This window comes from Amphiura filiformis, chromosome 5, assembly GCF_039555335.1.
Source record: "Amphiura filiformis chromosome 5, Afil_fr2py, whole genome shotgun sequence".
NCBI classification, from domain to species: Eukaryota; Metazoa; Echinodermata; class Ophiuroidea; order Amphilepidida; family Amphiuridae; genus Amphiura; species Amphiura filiformis.
The window spans coordinates 58,254,039-58,274,311 of record NC_092632.1 but is presented as its reverse complement, the minus strand read 5'-3'; the positions used below and the strand labels follow the sequence as shown (position 1 = coordinate 58,274,311).

At 38.1% G+C, this 20,273-nt stretch overlaps 1 protein-coding gene across 1 annotated transcript; it reads left to right on the top strand.

Moving 5' to 3' along the window:
- The first annotated feature begins 495 nt into the window (after positions 1-495).
- On the top strand, positions 496-933 carry LOC140152300 (uncharacterized). The gene has a single exon (XM_072174604.1). It carries the CDS (start codon positions 496-498, stop codon positions 931-933), a length of 438 nt encoding a protein of 145 aa, XP_072030705.1.
- The last annotated feature ends 19,340 nt before the right edge of the window (positions 934-20,273 follow it).

Below are 20,273 nucleotides of genomic sequence, written 5' to 3'. Positions count from 1 at the left end.
CAACTTGGGTCACAGGTAGATTCAGACGGTGACTGGCGAGTACGCTAGCGTTTCGGAGATTGAGTAAATGTTCGTTTTATGGCTTTACTAAAATTAATCAATAATTAACATAACATGATGCAGTCATGTCTACAGTAGAATTCATCTCGACCTTTGCAGGACTTAAACCCCATTAAAAGCTATTAAACCAAGATAACACTCATTGAAGCAGCTCAACTGATTAAATCAGATCTTCTCTGGTTGTGCACAAGTGTCTGTTTTACATGTGCGACATCGCAATAAAGCTGGTATTATAGCTCATTGAAGAGATTGATCAGGATTGTCTATATAAATTATTACTAGAGTTCTCATAACAAATCCAGGTACTCACAATTAGTAGTGACGTTTCGCAACCTTACGTTGATGACATTTTGGAGATCATCCATAAAGGAAGTGCAGACAAGCTCACAGACCATCTAAATCAGGTTGATAGCACAGGAAATATAAAGTTCACTTATGAAACAGAGGAAGAGGGAAGATTCCATTTTGGATACTCTTATCATAAGAAAAGCAGATGGATCGGTCAAACTGTTGGTGTACAGAAAGAAAACACACACCGATCAATACCTCAATTTTCAATCCCATCACCCACTTCATCATAAGCTAGGGGTCATCAGAACCCTTTTGGACAGAGCAGATCGCATTGTTACCGAGCAAGAAGACAGAGATAAAGAGGAGGAACACATCAAACAGGCACTCAGCAAATGTGGTTATCCAGACTGGTCGTTTGAGAGAGTCAAACAGCAGCGCACCAACAAAACCGTTAAGTCCAAACCTAAGAAGAACTCGGACGATACAAAATCTCGGGGTATGGTAGTAATACCATATGTGCAGGGTGTCTCAGAGAAAGTTCAGCGGATTCTGAAGAGTGTCACAGTGTCTCTGCAGCAGTGAAGCCACACACCACACTGAGGAACATGTTAGTTCACCCTAAAGATAAAAGGGACATAAGTGAAACATCAGGGTGCGTGTATGAAATTCCTTGTCGCAACTGCACCCACACTTATGTTGGGGAAACAGGAAGACAGTTTGGAACAAGAATGAAAGAACATCAGAAAGAATCAGATAAAATCAGCCAAATGACGTGTACCAGAGCCGCTCGGTTATCATCGGTTTCAGAACAACACAAGTCTGCCATTTCAGATCACGTCGCAGAGCACAACCACATCATAGACTGGGAGGGGCCCAAAATTCTTCATCGAGAAAGTGATAAGTTCCCAAGATGGATAAGAGAGTCAATCTGGATCAGGAGGCGCAACGAGCAAGCTATGAACAATGAGGGGGCGCAGCTTATTTTCTCAGTCATGCTTACAATCAGCTTATCCAAGAAAAATCAACTGGCAACACTACAGCTAAGACAGCAAGTGCTAGCATTGGATACAGCTCAGTCAAGAAGAAGCAACCAGCCAGTAAGGTTGCGAAACGTCACTACTAATTGTGAGTACCTGGATTTGTTATGAGAACTCTAGTAATAATGGTATTATAGCTTCAGTTGGGTAACCGATTATAAAGGAAACGAAAGGAAACAATGGTATGTGTACCTTTGTTCACGAAATGAGACAATGGCCTGCTTTTTGTAAACCAGCATTCTTCAAAATGAGCAACATAATGATTGTTGACTTGGTTTGGAAATAATTTCTTCATATTTTTGGTGTTATCTGTCGTTTACATATCCTTCCTAAAACACAAAAGTGCGACCCTCTCCAAACATCTAAATTAGCTAAAAATTTAGGACATGTTACAAAACTATATTTTCTAGAACCTATTTAGAATAGTTTAAATGTAGCTTGTACCGTTTTTTTGTGGCATCCTTCAGAACGGAGCGGTCCGTTACCAATATAGCTCAATATTTTCGGTCAAATCTCCATTCAATTAACACGGGGAGTTGGCTAGCTATGAGCTAGCTATGCTTTGCCCTCACTCATATTCTACGAAAGTGCGACCCCTTCTGAACATCTAACCTAGCTGTAATTTTAGGTCATGTTAGAGAAATATATTTGCTAGAAGTTTGGAGAATAGTTAAAATATTGGCCGGTTATTTTTCACACAGTGATGTTAACTAGGCAATGCCCATATACCTATAACATACACTGTTTGTAGAGGTCACGCGTCAATGGTGAGAGCACTGTGTATTGTGTATAGGAAAACGGACAGTAACCAGTGGCGTAACTCCTATGGGCTCTGGGGGGGCGTGCCCCCGGGCACCCGGGCTAAGGGGCACCCAAGCCTGGATAGCCTTTGACACGATAGTACTTTGTTATAGGAAAGAAGTGGAAACCTTTACCCACCATGCATTGAATTACTCTTCATTTGGGTGCCCCTTCAACACAAAATTTTTCGCGCGCTTCGCGCGCATTGCAACATATAAATTGTCATTTTAAAACCTAAATTCAACTTGATTAAATACCAAATTAGTGGTATTTATGCACATTTTCGCGCGCCCGCACGCAATTGTTTTAGGAAGAGGGGGTATTTTGTATTCTTGCCCCTGGGCGCCATATGCTACGTCACTGCAGCTAGTGACGAGTCTCCAAAGTAAAGACATTAATGAATATGAAAACATTTTGTTTTATTAACATGAACTGCATTGAAACATGATATAAATTTAATCTGAAACACTTCGTAAGTTATTCGGTAGGTCTATGGCTTTCAATACTAAAATTGATTAGCTCTGCACCATGTTGGTCAGGGGCACCCGAACTACTTTCGCCCCCGGGCACCCTGACCCAAAGTTACGCCACTGACAGTAACTGCAGTATGAATTATAATTTCTCCGAGATTCTATCAAGCCCTAATGAGAGAATATTCTCTTATTTCCATGCTTGTGACTGCCGCACATATATTGATTGTTGATGGGACCCCATCGGAAATAAGCTTGCCTTTTCTGCGGGCTTAGGGGCCTAATGGGTTATCCCGGCTTGTCATTTTTGTCCGTGTGTCCTGATCCTAAATGGCTTTGTGGCTGATTTATTTCAGCTTTAAATAATTTGGGCCTTCATTTGATCGACCCATTTAGCTCCATTTTCGGATTTTGAAACAAAAATTGTTCACAATAATAGTCCCAGAATAATCCACCAAATGGCTTCAATTGGGCCTTCAGTTTGCAAAAGTTTCTCACTTCTCAGGGGGGGCGCATCCCCCCTCAGCACCCCCTTGCTTTCGCCCTTTTTTCTGCTTTGGACACCCGACACTTAATATTTACAGTAATAATTTATACAGTTAATAATAGTGAGAACTTTAATAGCTTCATTTCACCAATTTTCGGCTTTTTCAAACTCAAATTGTACACAATAATAGGTAGGCCTACCAAAATAGTCCATATAAAATGGTTTCAATTGGGCCTTCATTTTGCAAAAGTATCTCACTTCTGAGACACCCCCAAGCGCGACGCGATGGCCGATTTTTTACATCACCCTGACTGCCCCCCCCCCACCCCACTTTCAAAATCGTTCCGTCCGCCGCCCCTGTGTCCATCCCTTCCCTAGCATGTTCTATGTACGATATGGACTAAATACATGTTTGCTTTGCATCTTCGCATCCTGCAAACTGTTTATTCAGGCTGAACTCATGAACATATGGACCCCGGATCTTCTGTCAGCGAAGGGGTGCGCCTGAAATAAGAGGCGGGATATCTTACCTACTACTACCTAGCAAAACAAATCCTCCTAGGACAAGCCTAGCTTACTTCAGTAGTGAACAAACTCAAGACTCAATGTCTATCCTCCACATTGAATGGTGGAATGCACTTATGCCCAAATATGGCACTTGCCAATCAATTAAGTAATGTGACTCAAGTTAACCAGCAGCCTTCTTCTTAGCGTTGATTACAAAGTCATAGTGCAGTTATGCTGCACAGCAAACATGATTCGACCTTTGTGGTATATACTTAATTAAACAGTGGCGTAGCCAGGGGGCAGGGGGCTCGTCATGGCCGTCGGTTCATGTAAGGCCGTCGGTAGACGGAAGGCGTTGGTGAAAAAAAAATGGGTTAACAATAGACTATTTTCTACCCAGGGTGACAGGAAAAAGGCGGAGAATTGTAAAAAAAATGCTGAAAAATTGTGAATTAAATTGAATTATACAAAAAAATATTGTGTTTTTTAGTTTGTACCGCCTATTATCCTTTTTTTTTTTTTTTTTTTTTTTTTTCTTTACTTTTTCAAACCATGCAACAAAAATTTGGGTCAACAAGTCACAACTTCCGTCGGCAAAAATATTTCCGTCGGTACATTTACAAGTTGTGCCCCTCCGGTTCCAAAATCCTGGCTACGCCACTGTACTTAAACCTGGTTAACAGGAAACTAATCCAGCAAAATCAATCGATAAAGTCAGGTCTATCCTCCACATTGAATGGTGGACTGCACTTGTGCCCAAATATGGCACTTGCCAATCAATAATCACCCACTTGAAATCCCAGACTCGCTGCACTGACCAAAGTTATGGGCAGATATGGGAGCTGTTTTTGCTGTTATCTGTCATTTACATATCAGGGAGGTACGAACATTTGCAGATGCCCCACCTACTCAGTTTTTAGCCTACATGTAATGTATACATTATTCTTGGTTGACAGCAAGTACAAAACTATCCGTCAAGTGATTTAGCTTTAATGCCCTTTGGAAGAGAGCGGTATACAAGTGAGTGATAGTCACTAAAAGTTGCATTCATTTTGCAGGCCATGCCGTGCCCTTCCTTACTAAAACACCAAAGTGCGAATATTTCCAAATATCTAAATTAACTAAAAATTTAGGACATGTTACAAAACTATATTTTCTAGAATTTCAGAGAGTACAAAAAATATTGGCCAGTTATTTTTCACACAGTGACGTTAACTAGGAATTAATGCCCTATACCTCTAACATACACTATTTGTAGAGGTCACGCGTCAATGGTGAGAGCACTGTGTATTGTGTATAGGAAAATGAACAGTAATTGCAGTATGTTCTGATGTATATCTTGATTCACTTGTCCTGCGGAGATGCAGCGAAGTCCACTGGAGACCTTTATATCCTTTGCATAAAAAATCCTCGCACAGATGACAATCTCCAAAATGGTGCTCAGGCTTTTCACCTTTCACACAATTTCTAATAGAAAATAGGTCTGCCACGCATGCAGTCCCCCTATTTCCACTTACATTGACAGGTGTGTTGTTTCATAAACCAGACTTCAGCAAGTCGACAGAAGAATATTCCTTTCATGGAAGAGGTACTCACTTTGACGTATTCTAGATCTTCTCCGTTATACCTAAGATATGTCTGGTTCGCAATTTCCTTTCTTTGCAGGAATTTGTAAGCACATTAACTAACCCACAGCAACACTGTAATAATCTCTCCACCTAAATCATGTTTACATTTTCTTATTATACTAAAACTAGATAAAAGATTTATATTCACCGGATAGAACAGGATTTTTTTGTCGCAAACAGATGGAGGTTTTCTGACATTATTTAAAACATAAGAAAAAATCACTGGAGATTCGTACTTATTTCATCTTGAAAGTCTTGACAGTTATGCAAACTAACGATTGCACAAAAGAAAAATCCTTAGTACTCTCAGTCATCCGGCCGTATAAGCTATATCAATTGATAGTTAATCTGATTAGAAAGTTCATCTGTCTTGTCATCATATCATGTTCAATGTGAACTTGAAACCAAATGGGACCTTTTAACATGCATGGTTGACGTAGTATGTGTTAAGTAACGATACAGGGTGCTTTGAACGTTAAAGGGACATTCAGGAATCCAACAATTCTAAACTACAATATAATTAGCTCGATAGAATGAAGCGACGATCTGACGGGCTGTTATTTTCTTTGAAAAGGGGAGGGGGTCATGGATATGCCCGACGTGACCAGAGTAAATTTGTTTATGTCCGTCGTCGTGAACTCGATCTGCGTTTTCGTAATTGTTTATATGTCGTTTTCTCTCCTTTTATTTCTTTATTGCAATATTTAGTCCCGCGTTTACGTTTTACCGACTTTCTTTACTTAATTTAATTAACTAGGACGCACACAGATTTTACCGATACGCTTCATAATGTAAGTACGCCCTCAAGAAATATCATGAATGACCTTTGTATGACCTTGAACGCTTGACTATTACATGATAGATCCCATGCATAGTGTAGCTATGGCCTAAGTTTGGTTGCAATTGGATTTGAACTGTTCATGTGAGTTCAGATTTTTCATTTTCAGCCTATTTACAAGTTGACCTCAAATGACCTTTGACACCACCAATACATGAAGGCACCCATAATGCAGCTATGACACAAGTTTGGTTGCAATAAGATTTGAATTCTTCATACGAGACCAAAATTTAAGCAAAAGTCTTACATAATGCTATTTTACAAATTGACCTCAAATGACCATTGACATCTGTATGACCTTGATCACAACCAATACACGAAGGATCACATAATGTAGATATGACCCCATTGTGGTTGCGATAGGATTTGAACTGATCATATGAGACCAACTCAACCAAAAACATGACATTGTTAACGGACACACTGACTGACATACATATACCCTCACACGACTTGTGATGTCATAAGGTCTTTTCCTCCTTCCATACCCCCTTGGGCAGAGGCCCGTCATCCTATCATGCTTACCCCGGGTATAAGGTGGGAGGTCAATGAGTTAAAAGGAGTCCAAAGGATGGTCCCACAATTTGCACAAGTCGTTTGGCGGTACACTGCCTGACAAAATCCGTGATGCCATAATGTCTTTTCGACCTAAAGACCATTACTTCCATACCCCCTTGGGCCGAGACCCCTCTTCCTATCCTACCATGCTTTGCCCGGGTATAAGGTGGGAGGTGAGTCAATTGTTGTCGCGTTAAAATGCGTGCAAAGGATGGGTCCCATAATTAGCACAAGTCGTTTGGCAGTACACTTTTAGCGCGTATCGTGCCAGACAAAATCTGACAAGGTTGCAACAACCCCATGCACCTTCGGAGCTCTTCGGTAGACCAGGCTTACGATTTATCAACCATTTTTAAGGGACTTCAGAAAATGTTGCAGATTTTGTTGGCAACATGAATTCCTCGTAACTTACAGAATAGTTGTGATTGTGTTTGCTAAGTTTGTCTGTTCAATACTGAGAAACGTTATTCAAGTGTAATATGTCTTTAATACGACCTGCTTGCTGTTTACCCGTAGTGTGCAGCCAAAGCGTTTATATGAACGCTGAATAAGGGAGACACGTGGTAAAGCAGTAACATTGGATATCCTTGATCTAATAATTGTTATTAACGAATGTCAATTAAGATACTTTTTCAGCAGATCTTGATACAAGCCCAATCACATGAATCAGTAGATTGACAATGTTGATACTCTGCTTAATTGCTGATTACAACAATACTCTGTCCTTAACTACCATGCTCTTTCCTCCATAAAAACGCAGATGACACGATATCGTCCTCCCTTGTATGACGAATCTGTAGATACCGACAGAAGAGTGCGTCGTCTCAGAAAGCAGGTGAGCATGGTGAGAGGAAATTGCGAAAGAGTGTGATGCCAACAGCGGAGAATATCTTGCTTCAAAAGACTGTTCATTATTCAGATAACTTAAATAACTGCAGTGTCAAGGACATGTATTACCACAAAGATAATCAATGAGTTTTGTAGTTCATCTCCTGGAAAGACAAGGTCACAAACAATGAAGTCATGTTTAAGCTAAGGCGGGTATCCCATCAATGTATACACTTCTAGATCCGTCAACGTCGCCTTCGATGGCTAGGACATGTGAGTCGAATGGAAGATGGTCGCATTCCCAAGGATCTCCTCTGTGGCCGTGGAGAGATGTCTTCAGGACACAGAAGAAAGGGTCGACCGCTACTCCGCTTCAAGAATGTCTGTAAGCGTGACTTGAAAGCACTTGACATGAACTGGGTCACCTGGGAATCTACTGCTAGTGACAGAAAAACTTGGAAGCAACATCTCTCTGATGGCCTGAAAAGGGGAGAAGACCTCATCCAGGAGGCTGCTGATTATAAACGAGCAAGGCGCAAAGCCAGTCAGTGTGAAACATTCAAACCAACCGTACCAGATGCATCAGTCTTCAGATGCCAGGTCTGCAACGAAATCTACAAGTCTCGCATCGGTCTATTCAGCCACACAAGACGATGCTTTTCAACCACCTCAGACGGCGCTACTCCATAGTCTGCGAAGACTGACGGATGCCAACGATGATGAATAACGCCAATAAAGCTCACCTGATACTAACTGTCCTAAAGATCTTACTAATGCATATCCATTCGGCATTTTATTTTACTGGGAAAGTAATAAACACACGTAACGAGGTCGATGGTATGGTATGAAGTCAAGCCCAATTACATGTTTGTTCCCTGCATTGTACTAAATGAAGAGTTTCTGGAGATCATTAAAGAAGTGTTCAAATAAGTCCTGCAGTGTTTAGACCACAATATTATTATGCCTAATACTTGTATTTGGCTGTTTCAGTAGCACATAATTATACCGGTATGTCAGCTTATACCGTGCTTCCTATTATATACTTGGTGTAAAATTGCAAATACATCATTGTCACTCCTGTTCTAACAAAAATCCATTCTCAATAAGGAGCTAAACATGCTAAATAATCTCCCAGCGGCAAATTTACAACTTCGAAGGTGTTGGAAAAAGTGTGCGTCCTCTTAGTTATCATGGTTATGCACACCAAGGCCACTAGCCAGTTTTTCTGGTTTGCAGTCAACCTAAACAAGAATTTGTCTTTAAAAAGACAAAGTTCACGGAACGCTGTATAGTACTTTGAGCTACTTTGGTCTAACTTTCAATATTCATATACTAACCTACTCTGCACTGATTTGACAATAAAAAGTGATTTGAGGTATAAATGATACTTGCATCTTGACTCTTGACTCTGGAAAATAATTTTCAGAAAACCTCATTTTGCATTTATAGGTTTTTAAGCTACCTGCAGGAAACAAATTTGGCTATTATACGAAGAAAATTACATGAAAATGTCTCCTGTATCAGCCCATCATGCATCAGATGCTATTTCCCTTTTAAAAGAAGTTTTATTTGGAAGCAAATGTATTTCAGGAACACTGCATGTCAAATTATTGTGTTGAATAGTTTTCTATACAGATGCTAGATGCCTTATCACTAAAGTAAACAAATTACAATACATTGTGGTCTTGCTAGATTTTGTCACCGATATTTGTCTCATATCCCAGCTTTATGAACACCAATTTAATTAGTTTGTAAAAGATAATATCGTACATTGGATATGTTTATACACACACTGCTTGGTTAATACAAGAGTCAATAAACATTCAATTAACTATAGAGAATGGGCTTAATTTTGCGCAGTGTAGTTATTTCTGAAGTAAATCGCCTATGAATAGGTTTCTATACAGATATGCCTAATCACCAAGTAAATAAATTATAGCTAATTATACTGACCAATCAGTTATGTGTATTATCAGCATGTGATGACTGTAAGCCAATTGCAAACATGTTTAATAAAAAGGCTAACAAATTCCTACACTGAGCAGTCTCACTCAGGATTAAATGTGCTAAATAGTAATTGACATGTGTAGCAGGATTAGATAAAGGCACACAAACGAGGGTATGAGATATCAAGAATTATTTCCTAGCCTCTATCTTAACCACAGGGTGGTGGGTTACAATAGCTATTCGAGACGCAGGGTATATTAGGGATAAACTGTGCATATGAGATGTGGGTGCAAGTGGTATTAACGTTCACTCGCGTGAACAAAAAGGTCCTGTACGGTCCTGCTTGAGCCTGCGTCCATAATGACTTCTTGCTCACCCTCATTGGTGAAAAGGTCGTTCTGCTGCTGATGCTATATCTATCAGCAGCGTTTAATACGATTGACCATGTGATTATGCTGCAAAGGCCTGGGAATGATTACTGGTTCTACCCATATAGTTCTTATCTTGAAAGTAGATGTCAAGTGTTTATTTTTGGGTATACTCCGAAGACCTTTACATGGAATGTGGCCTTCCACAAGGCTCAGTTACAAGACCTTTGGGGATTTGTGTATACTATCATGTTGTAAAATATCATATTACATAATACTGACGATATTCAGATATCTTTAAACACCTGATGCCAGCATTCCTGGTGATGTCCAGTATGCTCTTTTTTTTAAACTCTCCAAGTGTGTAGCTGATACTAAAGCGCTATAATTGGATGATCGATCGAGAACAAACTCAGGATGGACCAATACAAAACGGAGGTCTTCGTCACTCTTTTTTCTGCATCATCAGAAGAAACTAGAAAAGAGAAGTCTTCTTCTGGATGGTGAAGTCTGCTCGGAACCGGGTTATTTTCGATCATCAAATTAGTGCAGGCATTAATGTGCATGTCTGATAATGCAAGCAACTCAATTATGTAATCAACCGGCTGATAAGTAGTCTCGGTACCAGCCGGTATGTGCTCCTCCGTCACTAAACAATGTTTAGTGACGGAGGAGCACAAACCGGCTGGTACGGAGACTAGCTGATAAGAAGCATCATACAGAATTCGCCATACATTGATTACGATACTTGTCAATGTCACAATACTTTAAGAAGCAATTTCGGACGTTACAGACGTTACAGCACTTGCTTGTTGTTAATATAGAGCTGCATGCATCTACTGGACATCAGGGTGCAACTTGAACAAGAGGAGCAATTATGGCACGTCGGCAATTTAGACATTATACCCATCCTGGGGCATAGTTATTGCAAAACCCCATAACCGGCATTACATAAACGGATTGCTTTTGCACTAGAGACTGTCCACACAACGCACTTTCACTTTCTGTATATACCCTGGATGACTACCATTCAACTTTTCCTCCAGGGTCTTAGATTGAACGAGGTACTGCTAAAATGAGAACGTTACAGCTCTGGCTTGCTGTTTATACAGAGAGCAAAAGGCCACTGAACAGCTGTTATCTCACCACCAAAATACTAAGATGTCTTGTCCGCATCATCGGCATTCTTCCAAACAAGAGCTTGTGATACTGGTATAAGCCCCTGGCTAGCTGGCATCTCGGCAGCATCACTCCCCGCAGACACCTAACCAACCAAGCTATCCTCACCATGGTAACACCACATAACTGTCATTTGCAGCATTATTTCCCAATGATTACAGGCTATCGCTGGCATGCCAGGCGTGCTAGAGATGAGGCCAAATTCAAATGCCACATTTCTTTTTTTTTCTTCTCTATATACTCCCTGTCTCTTGTAGGTCTGTCTATAATAACTTGACATACTGTCACAGTGGTTCACCCTCAAGTCAAATTACACTACTACGCGGACGGTTTGCGTTTACTTGGTTCAGTGCTGAAGTTTGTTGCCATGTTTTGACCTTTAAAATGAGCATCCAAGTTTTCTCAGTCTCGTGCCTCTTTTGATTCCCTGTTCTACCAATGTTTTCAACACTAGATTTAATTACCCTCATCGGTACCGGCACATTCTACCGAGTTGTTCCCCATCTGGTTTACAGACTCACTGATAAATTAGTCGCATTACCTTATCCTTTAGCAAGGATTTCTTTGATATATAGCCTTGTAAAAAACATCAACTGCGGATTCATCTAAAGCCTGTCAATCAACGGTGCCCTCCTCGTTATTTTGAGCAAGCGTGTTTGCCGTCACATTTTCGTTTCACCGACCCATGCATCGCCCACGTCTTATACTTTATGTACTAGGATATATTATTCATTTAAATGTAACTCTTATTATAATTATACATTTTGGAAATTGAATTTGTACATTATAGGTGTTACCACCATAGGCGTAGATCCCGGGGGGATGGGGGGGGGGGATAACCCCCCCCAATATTTTGCCAGGGGGGATGGTCCATGCAATCATCCCCCCCCAAATGTTGAGACCTGTATATGGGTTTCTGACCAAAGTAACCTCATATTTGGCCATTTTAGCCCTAAAATTGCAAAACTTTCCGCGCTACGCGCGAATTTATCCCACTTTTGCACCATATTTCATCAATTTAGCTTCAAAATGGCAAAATTTTTCGCGCGCTTCGCGCGCATTTGTTCAATAAACTTAATCTGTCGCCAAAAAGTGCTGCTTTTTTCCAACCCCATCCCCCCCCCAATGTCAAAAAGAAATCTACGCCACTGGTTACCACAGATCATCTAAATACTATGGTGTTACATTTCAAGATGTTGTACAGAAACAGCCCATTAATGGTGATAATGTAATGTCAAGCTTTTGATGCACAAGAGTTGTTATTCATTAATTCTCAACGATGTTCGGAGGCTATTATAATACATGTGTGTCTTTTATTTATATTTGTCTGTCTGTCGGTTTGTCTGTCAGTTTTGTTTATCTATATACTTGTGTTTCTTTCAACGATTTTCACTATACATATCCACTATTAACATTCCTCAGCATTCAATTACCTCTTCTAATGTAGACAATCTTTGCAATACATTTTTGAGCAATAAAAAGAAAGGAGGATACACTCATATAATTTGACCTTGTCTGTGACTCTGTTCGTATCGAATTGAATATGTGAAGAGTAGGAATGGTGTCCCCAGAAATGGTAAAACTACATTGGCGCCCATGTTGCAGATTCTTAAGTAATCGTTAGTTAATAACAGCTGATCAATGTAGACATAAGAAGTATTCTTAAAAGACTGACTTTTTACATTTAAATGAGAGTATGTCTGCCACTATATCTAACTATTGCGTAATGGTAAAATATTGCGTTAATTTTCTGTAGTACTGCGGGAAATGGTAAAACTACATTGTTGTTATTTTTGTCCGATAATTCAGGGACAAATGTGACGTGTCATGTTAAAAGGAGACACTTTTGGGCAGGTTATCAATTTTGAGGTTTTTACATATCTTAAATATAGAGATATTTTGCTCCACAATGCCGTTTTCCCCAATGAAATCGGATATTCCTAAGCGAAGATATTGAGTTCGTAAGTTATGGTATTATGTTGATTACCTTGAAAAATGTCTAAAAAATACAAGATGCCAGTTATATTCCGGTCTGAAACAATATTTTAAACATTAATAACATCACAAATTCGCAACAAACCCAAATTGTGAAAAAATCACCCCCATGCAGATTTTTGGCTATTTCTCCATTTACGATCCTGCCCTAAAGTGTCTCCTTTTGACATGACACGTCACAAATACTCTTCATACATTATGTGTGAGGATGTTTGCACTAAGAATGTACATGTATTTTGTTTGCGAACTTGTGTTACTCTCTGAATATTTCTAAGTTTAAAAGTTCTTAATCCAATCGATTAAAATGTAACTTATCTGAATTAGATTAAAAGCATTGACCATTCGTCTACTCAGGATAGCAGCAAGAGAGAGTATGACTAAACGGTATAAAATGTGATAATTGACCATTCGTCTACTGAAGATAGCAGCAAGAGAGAGTATGACTAAACGGTATAAAATGTGATAATTGACCATTCGTCTACTGAAGATAGCAGCAAGAGAGAGTATGACTAAACGGTATAAAATGTGATAATTGACCATTCGTCTACTGAAGATAGCAGCAAGAGAGAGTATGACTAAACGGTATCAAATGTGATAATTGACCATTCGTCTACTGAAGATAGCAGCAAGGGAGAGTATGAATAAACGGTATAAAATGTGATAATTGACCATTCGTCTACTGAAGATAGCAGAAAGAGAGAGTATGAATAAACGGTATAAAATGTAATAATTGACAATTCGTCTACTGAAGATAGCAGCAAGAGAGAGTATGAATAAATGGTATAAAATGTGATATTTGACAATTCGTCTACTGAAGATAGCAGCAAGAGAGAGTATGAATAAACGGTATAAAATATGATAATTGACAATTCGTCTACTGAAGATAGCAGCAAGAGAGAGTATGACTAAACGGTATAAAATGTGATAATTGACCATTCGTCTACTGAAGATAGCAGCAAGAGAGAGTATGACTAAACGGTATAAAATGTGATAATTGACAATTCGTCTACTGAAGATAGCAGCAAGAGAGAGTATAAATAAGCTGTATAAAATGCGATAATTGATCATTCGTCTACTGAAGATAGCAGCAAGAGAGAATATGACTAAACGGTATAAAATGTGACAATTGACCATTCGTCTACTGAAGATAGCAGCAAGAGAGAGTATGACTAAACGGTATAAAATGTGATAATTGACCATTCGTCTACTGAAGATAGCAGCAATTATATAAATAAACGGTATAAAATGTGATAATTAACCATTCGTCTACTCAGGATAGCAGCAAGAGAGAGTATGACTAAACGGTATAAAATGTGATAATTGACCATTCGTCTACTGAAGATAGCAGAAAGAGAGAATATGACTAAACGGTATAAAATGTGATAATTGACAATTCGTCTACTGAAGATAGCAGCAAGAGAGAGTATGACTAAACGGTATAAAATGTGATAATTGACCATTCGTCTACTGAAGATAGCAGAAAGAGAGAATATGACTAAACGGTATAAAATGTGATAATTGACAATTCGTCTACTGAAGATAGCAGCAAGAGAGAGTATGACTAAACGGTATAAAATGTGATAATTGACCATTCGTCTACTGAAGATAGCAGCAATTATATAAATAAACGGTATAAAATGTGATAATTAACCATTCGTCTACTCAGGATAGCAGCAAGAGAGAGTATGACTAAACGGTATAAAATGTGATAATTGACCATTCGTCTACTGAAGATAGCAGCAAGAGAGAGTATGACTAAACGGTATAAAATGTGATAATTGACCATTCGTCTACTGAAGATAGCAGCAAGAGATAGTATGACTAAACGGTATCAAATGTGATAATTGACCATTCGTCTACTGAAGATAGCAGCAAGGGAGAGTATGAATAAACGGTATAAAATGTGATAATTGACCATTCGTCTACTGAAGATAGCAGAAAGAGAGAGTATGAATAAACGGTATAAAATGTAATAATTGACAATTCGTCTACTGAAGATAGCAGCAAGAGAGAGTATGAATAAATGGTATAAAATGTGATATTTGACAATTCGTCTACTGAAGATAGCAGCAAGAGAGAGTATGAATAAACGGTATAAAATATGATAATTGACAATTCGTCTACTGAAGATAGCAGCAAGAGAGAGTATGACTAAACGGTATAAAATGTGATAATTGACAATTCGTCTACTGAAGATAGCAGCAAGAGAGAATATGACTAAACGGTATAAAATGTGACAATTGACCATTCGTCTACTGAAGATAGCAGCAAGAGAGAGTATGACTAAACGGTATAAAATGTGATAATCGACAATTCGTCTACTGAAGATAGCAGCAAGAGAGAGTATAAATAAGCTGTATAAAATGTGATAATTGACCATTCGTCTACTGAATATAGCAGCAAGGGAGAATATGACTAAACGGTATAAAATGTGACAATTGACCATTCGTCTACTGAAGATAGCAGCTAGAGAGGGTATAAATAAACGGTATAATTTACAATTCGCCTACTGAAGATAGCAGCAATTATATAAATAAACGGTATAAAATGTGATAATTGACCATTCGTCTACTGAAGATAGCAGCAAGAGAGAGTATGACTAAACGGTATAAAATGAGATAACTGACAATTCATCTACTGAAGATAGCAGCAAGAGAGAGTATGACTAAACGGTATAAAATGTGATAATTGACCATTCGTCTACTGAAGATAGCAGCAAGAGAGAGTATGAATAAACGGTATAAAATGTGATAATTGACCATTCGTCTACTGAAGATAGCAGCAAGAGAGAGTATGAATAAACGGTATAAAATGTGATAATTGACCATTCGTCCACTGAAGATAGCAGCAAGAGAGAGTATAAATAAACGGTATAAAATGTGATATTGACCATTCGTCTACTGAAGATAGCAGCAAGAGAGGGTATAAATAAACGGTATAAAATGTGATATTGACCATTCGTCTACTGAAGATAGCAGCAAGGGAGAGTATGACTAAACGGTATAAATGTGATAATTGACCATTCGTCTACTGAAGATAGCAGCAAGAGAGAGTATGACTAAACGGTATAAAATGTGACAATTGACCATTCGTCTACTGAAGATAGCAGCAAGGGAGAGTATGACTAAACGGTATAAATGTGATAATTGACCATTCGTCTACTGAAGATAGCAGCAAGGAGAGTATGAATAAACGGTATAAAATGTGACAATTGACAATTCGTCTACTGAAAATAGCAGCAAGGGAGAGTATGACTAAACGGTATAAAATGAAATAATTGACAATTCATCTACTGAAGATAGCAGCAAGAGAGAGTATGAATAAACGGTATAAAATGTGATAACTGACAATTCATCTACTGAAGATAGCAGCAAGAGAGAGTATGACTAAACGGTATAAAATGTGATATTGACCATTCGTCTACTGAAGATAGCAGCAAGAGAGAGAGAGTATGAATATACGGTATAAAATGTGATAATTGACCATTCGTCTACTGAAGATAGCAGCAAGAGAGAGTATGACTAAACGGTATAAAATGTGATAATTGACCATTCGTCCACTGAAGATAGCAGCAAGAGAGAGTATAAATAAACGGTATAAATTGTGATAATTGACCATTCGTCTACTGAAGATAGCAGCAAGAGAGAAAGTATGACTAAACTGTATAAAATGTGATAATTGACAATTCGTCCACTGAAGATAGCAGCAAGAGAGAGTATAAATAAACGGTATAAATTGTGATAATTGACCATTCGTCTACTGAAGATAGCAGCAAGAGAGAGTATGACTAAACGGTATAAAATGTGATAATTGACCATTCGTCTACTGAAGTTAGCAGCAAGAGAGAGTATGACTAAACGGTATAAAATGTGATATTTGACAATTCGTCTACTGAAGATAGCAGCAAGAGAGAGTATGAATAAACGGTATAAAATGTGATATTTGACAATTCGTCTACTGAAGATAGCAGTAAGAGAGAGTATGAATTATAAAATGTGATAATTGACCATTCGTCTACTGAAGATAGCAGCAAGAGAGAGTATGACTAAACGGTATAAAATGTGATAATTGACAATTCGTCTACTGAAGATAGCAGCAAGAGAGAGTATAAATAAACGGTATAAATTGTGATAATTGACAATTCGTCTACTGAAGATAGCAGCAAGAGAGGGTATGAATAAACGGTATAAAATGTGATAATTGACAATTCGTCTACTGAAGATAGCAGCAAGGGCGAGTATGACTAAACGGTATAAAATGTGATAATTGACAATTCGTCTACTGAAGATAGCAGCAAGAGAGAGTATGGATAAACGGTATAAAATGTGATAATTGACAATTCGTCCACTGAAGATAGCAGCAATTATATGAATAAACGGTATAAAATGTGATAATTGACCATTCGTCCACTGAAGATAGCAGCAAGAGAGAGTATAACTAAACGGTATAAAATGTGATAATTGACAATTCGTCTACTGAAGATAGCAGCAAGAGAGAGTATAACTAAACGGTATAAAATGTGATAATTGACAATTCGTCTACTGAAGATAGCAGTAAGGGAGAGTATGAATAAACGGTATAAAATGTGATAAGTGACAATTCGTCTACTGAAGATAGCAGCAATAGAGAGTATGAATAAACGGTATAAAATGTGATAATTGACAATTCGTCTACTGAAGATAGCAGCAAGAGAGAGTATGACTAAACGGTATAAAATGTGATAATTGACCATTCGTCTACTGAAGATAGCAGCAAGAGAGAGTATGACTAAACGGTATAAAATGTGATAATTGACAATTCGTCCACTGAAGATAGCAGCAAGAGAGAGTATGACTAAACGGTATAAAATGTGATAAGTGACAATTCGTCTACTGAAGATAGCAGCAAGGGCGAGTATGACTAAACGGTATAAAATGTGATAATTGACAATTCGTCTACTGAAGATAGCAGCAAGAGAGAGTATGGATAAACGGTATAAAATGTGATAATTGACAATTCGTCCACTGAAGATAGCAGCAAGGGAGGGTATGAATATACGGTATAAAATGTGATAATTGACAATTCGTCTACTGAAGATAGCAGCAAGAGAGAGTATAACTAAACGGTATAAAATGTGATAAATTGACCATTCGTCTACTGAAGATAGCAGCAAGAGAGAGTATGACTAAACGGTATAAAATGTGATAATTGACAATTCGTCCACTGAAGATAGCAGCAAGAGAGAGTATGACTAAACGGTATAAAATGTGATAATTGACAATTCGTCTACTGAAAATAGCAGCAAGAGAGAGTATGAATAAACGGTATAAAATGTGATATTTGACAATTCGTCTACTGAAGATAGCAGCAAGAGAGAGTATGACTAAACGGTATAAAATGTGATAATTGACCATTCGTCTACTGAAAATAGCAGCAAGAGAGAGTATGAATAAACGGTATAAAATGTGATATTTGACAATTCGTCTACTGAAGATAGCAGCAAGAGAGAGTATGAATTATAAAATGTGATAATTGACCATTCGTCTACTGAAGATAGCAGCAAGAGAAAGTATGAATTATAAAATGTGATAATTGACCATTCGTCTACTGAAGATAGCAGCAAGAGAAAGTATGAATTATAAAATGTGATAATTGACCATTCGTCTACTGAAGATAGCAGCAAGAGAAAGTATGAATTATAAATTGTGATAATTGACAATTCGTCTACTGAAGATAGCAGCAAGAGAGGGTATAAATAAACGGTATAAAATGTGACAATTGACGATTCGTCTACTGAAGATAGCAGCAAGAGAGAGTATGACTAAACGGTATAAAATGTGATAATTGACCATTCGTCTACTGAAGATAGCAGCAAGAGAGAGTATGAATAAACGATATAAAATGTGATAATTGACAATTCGTCTACTGAAGATAGCAGCAAGAGAGAGTATGAATAAACGGTATAAAATGTGATAATTGACAATTCGTCTACTGAAGATAGCAGCAAGAGAGAGTATGACTAAACGGTATAAAATGTGATATTTGACAATTCGTCTACTGAAGATAGCAGCAAGAGAGAGTATGACTTAACGGTATAAAATGTGATAATTGACAATTCGTCTACTGAAGATAGCAGCAAGAGAGAGTATGACTAAACGGTATAAAATGTGATAATTGACAATTCGTCCACTGAAGATAGCAGTAAGAGAGAGTATGAATTATAAAATGTGATAATTGACAATTCGTCTACTGAAGATAGCAGCAAGAGAGAGTATGACTAAACGGTATAAAATGTGATAATTGACAATTCGTCCACTGAAGATAGCAGCAAGAGAAAGTATGAATTATAAAATGTGATAATTGACCATTCGTCTACTGAAGATAGCAGCAAGAGAAAGTATGAATTATAAATTGTGATAATTGACAATTCGTCTACTGAAGATAGCAGCAAGAGAGGGTATAAATAAACGGTATAAAATGTGACAATTGACGATTCGTCTACTGAAGATAGCAGCAAGAGAGAGTATGACTAAACGGTATAAAATGTGATAATTGACCATTCGTCTACTGAAGATAGCAGCAAGAGAGAGTATGAATAAACGATATAAAATGTGATAATTGACAATTCGTCTACTGAAGATAGCAGCAAGAGAGAGTATGAATAAACGGTATAAAATGTGATAATTGACAATTCGTCTACTGAAGATAGCAGCAAGAGAGGGTATAAATAAACGGTATAAAATGTGACAATTGACCATTCGCCTACTGAAGATAGCAGCAAGAGAGAGTATGACTTAACGGTATAAAATGTGATAATTGACAATTCGTCTACTGAAGATAGCAGCAAGAGAGAGTATGACTAAACGGTATAAAATGTGATAATTGACAATTCGTCCACTGAAGATAGCAGTAAGAGAGAGTATGAATTATAAAATGTGATAATTGACAATTCGTCTACTGAAGATAGCAGCAAGAGAGAGTATGACTAAACGGTATAAAATGTGATAATTGACAATTCGTCTACTGAAGATAGCAGCAAGAGAGAGTATAACTAAACGGTATAAAATGGATAATTGACAATTCGTCCACTGAAGATAGCAGCAAGAGAGAGTATGACTAAACGGTATAAAATGTGATAATTGACAATTCGTCTACTGAAGATAGCAGCAAGAGAGAGTATGACTAAACGGTATAAAATGTGATAATTGACAATTCGTCCACTGAAGATAGCAGCAAGAGAGAGTATGACGTAACGGTATAAAATGTGATAATTGACAATTCGTCTACTGAAGATAGCAGC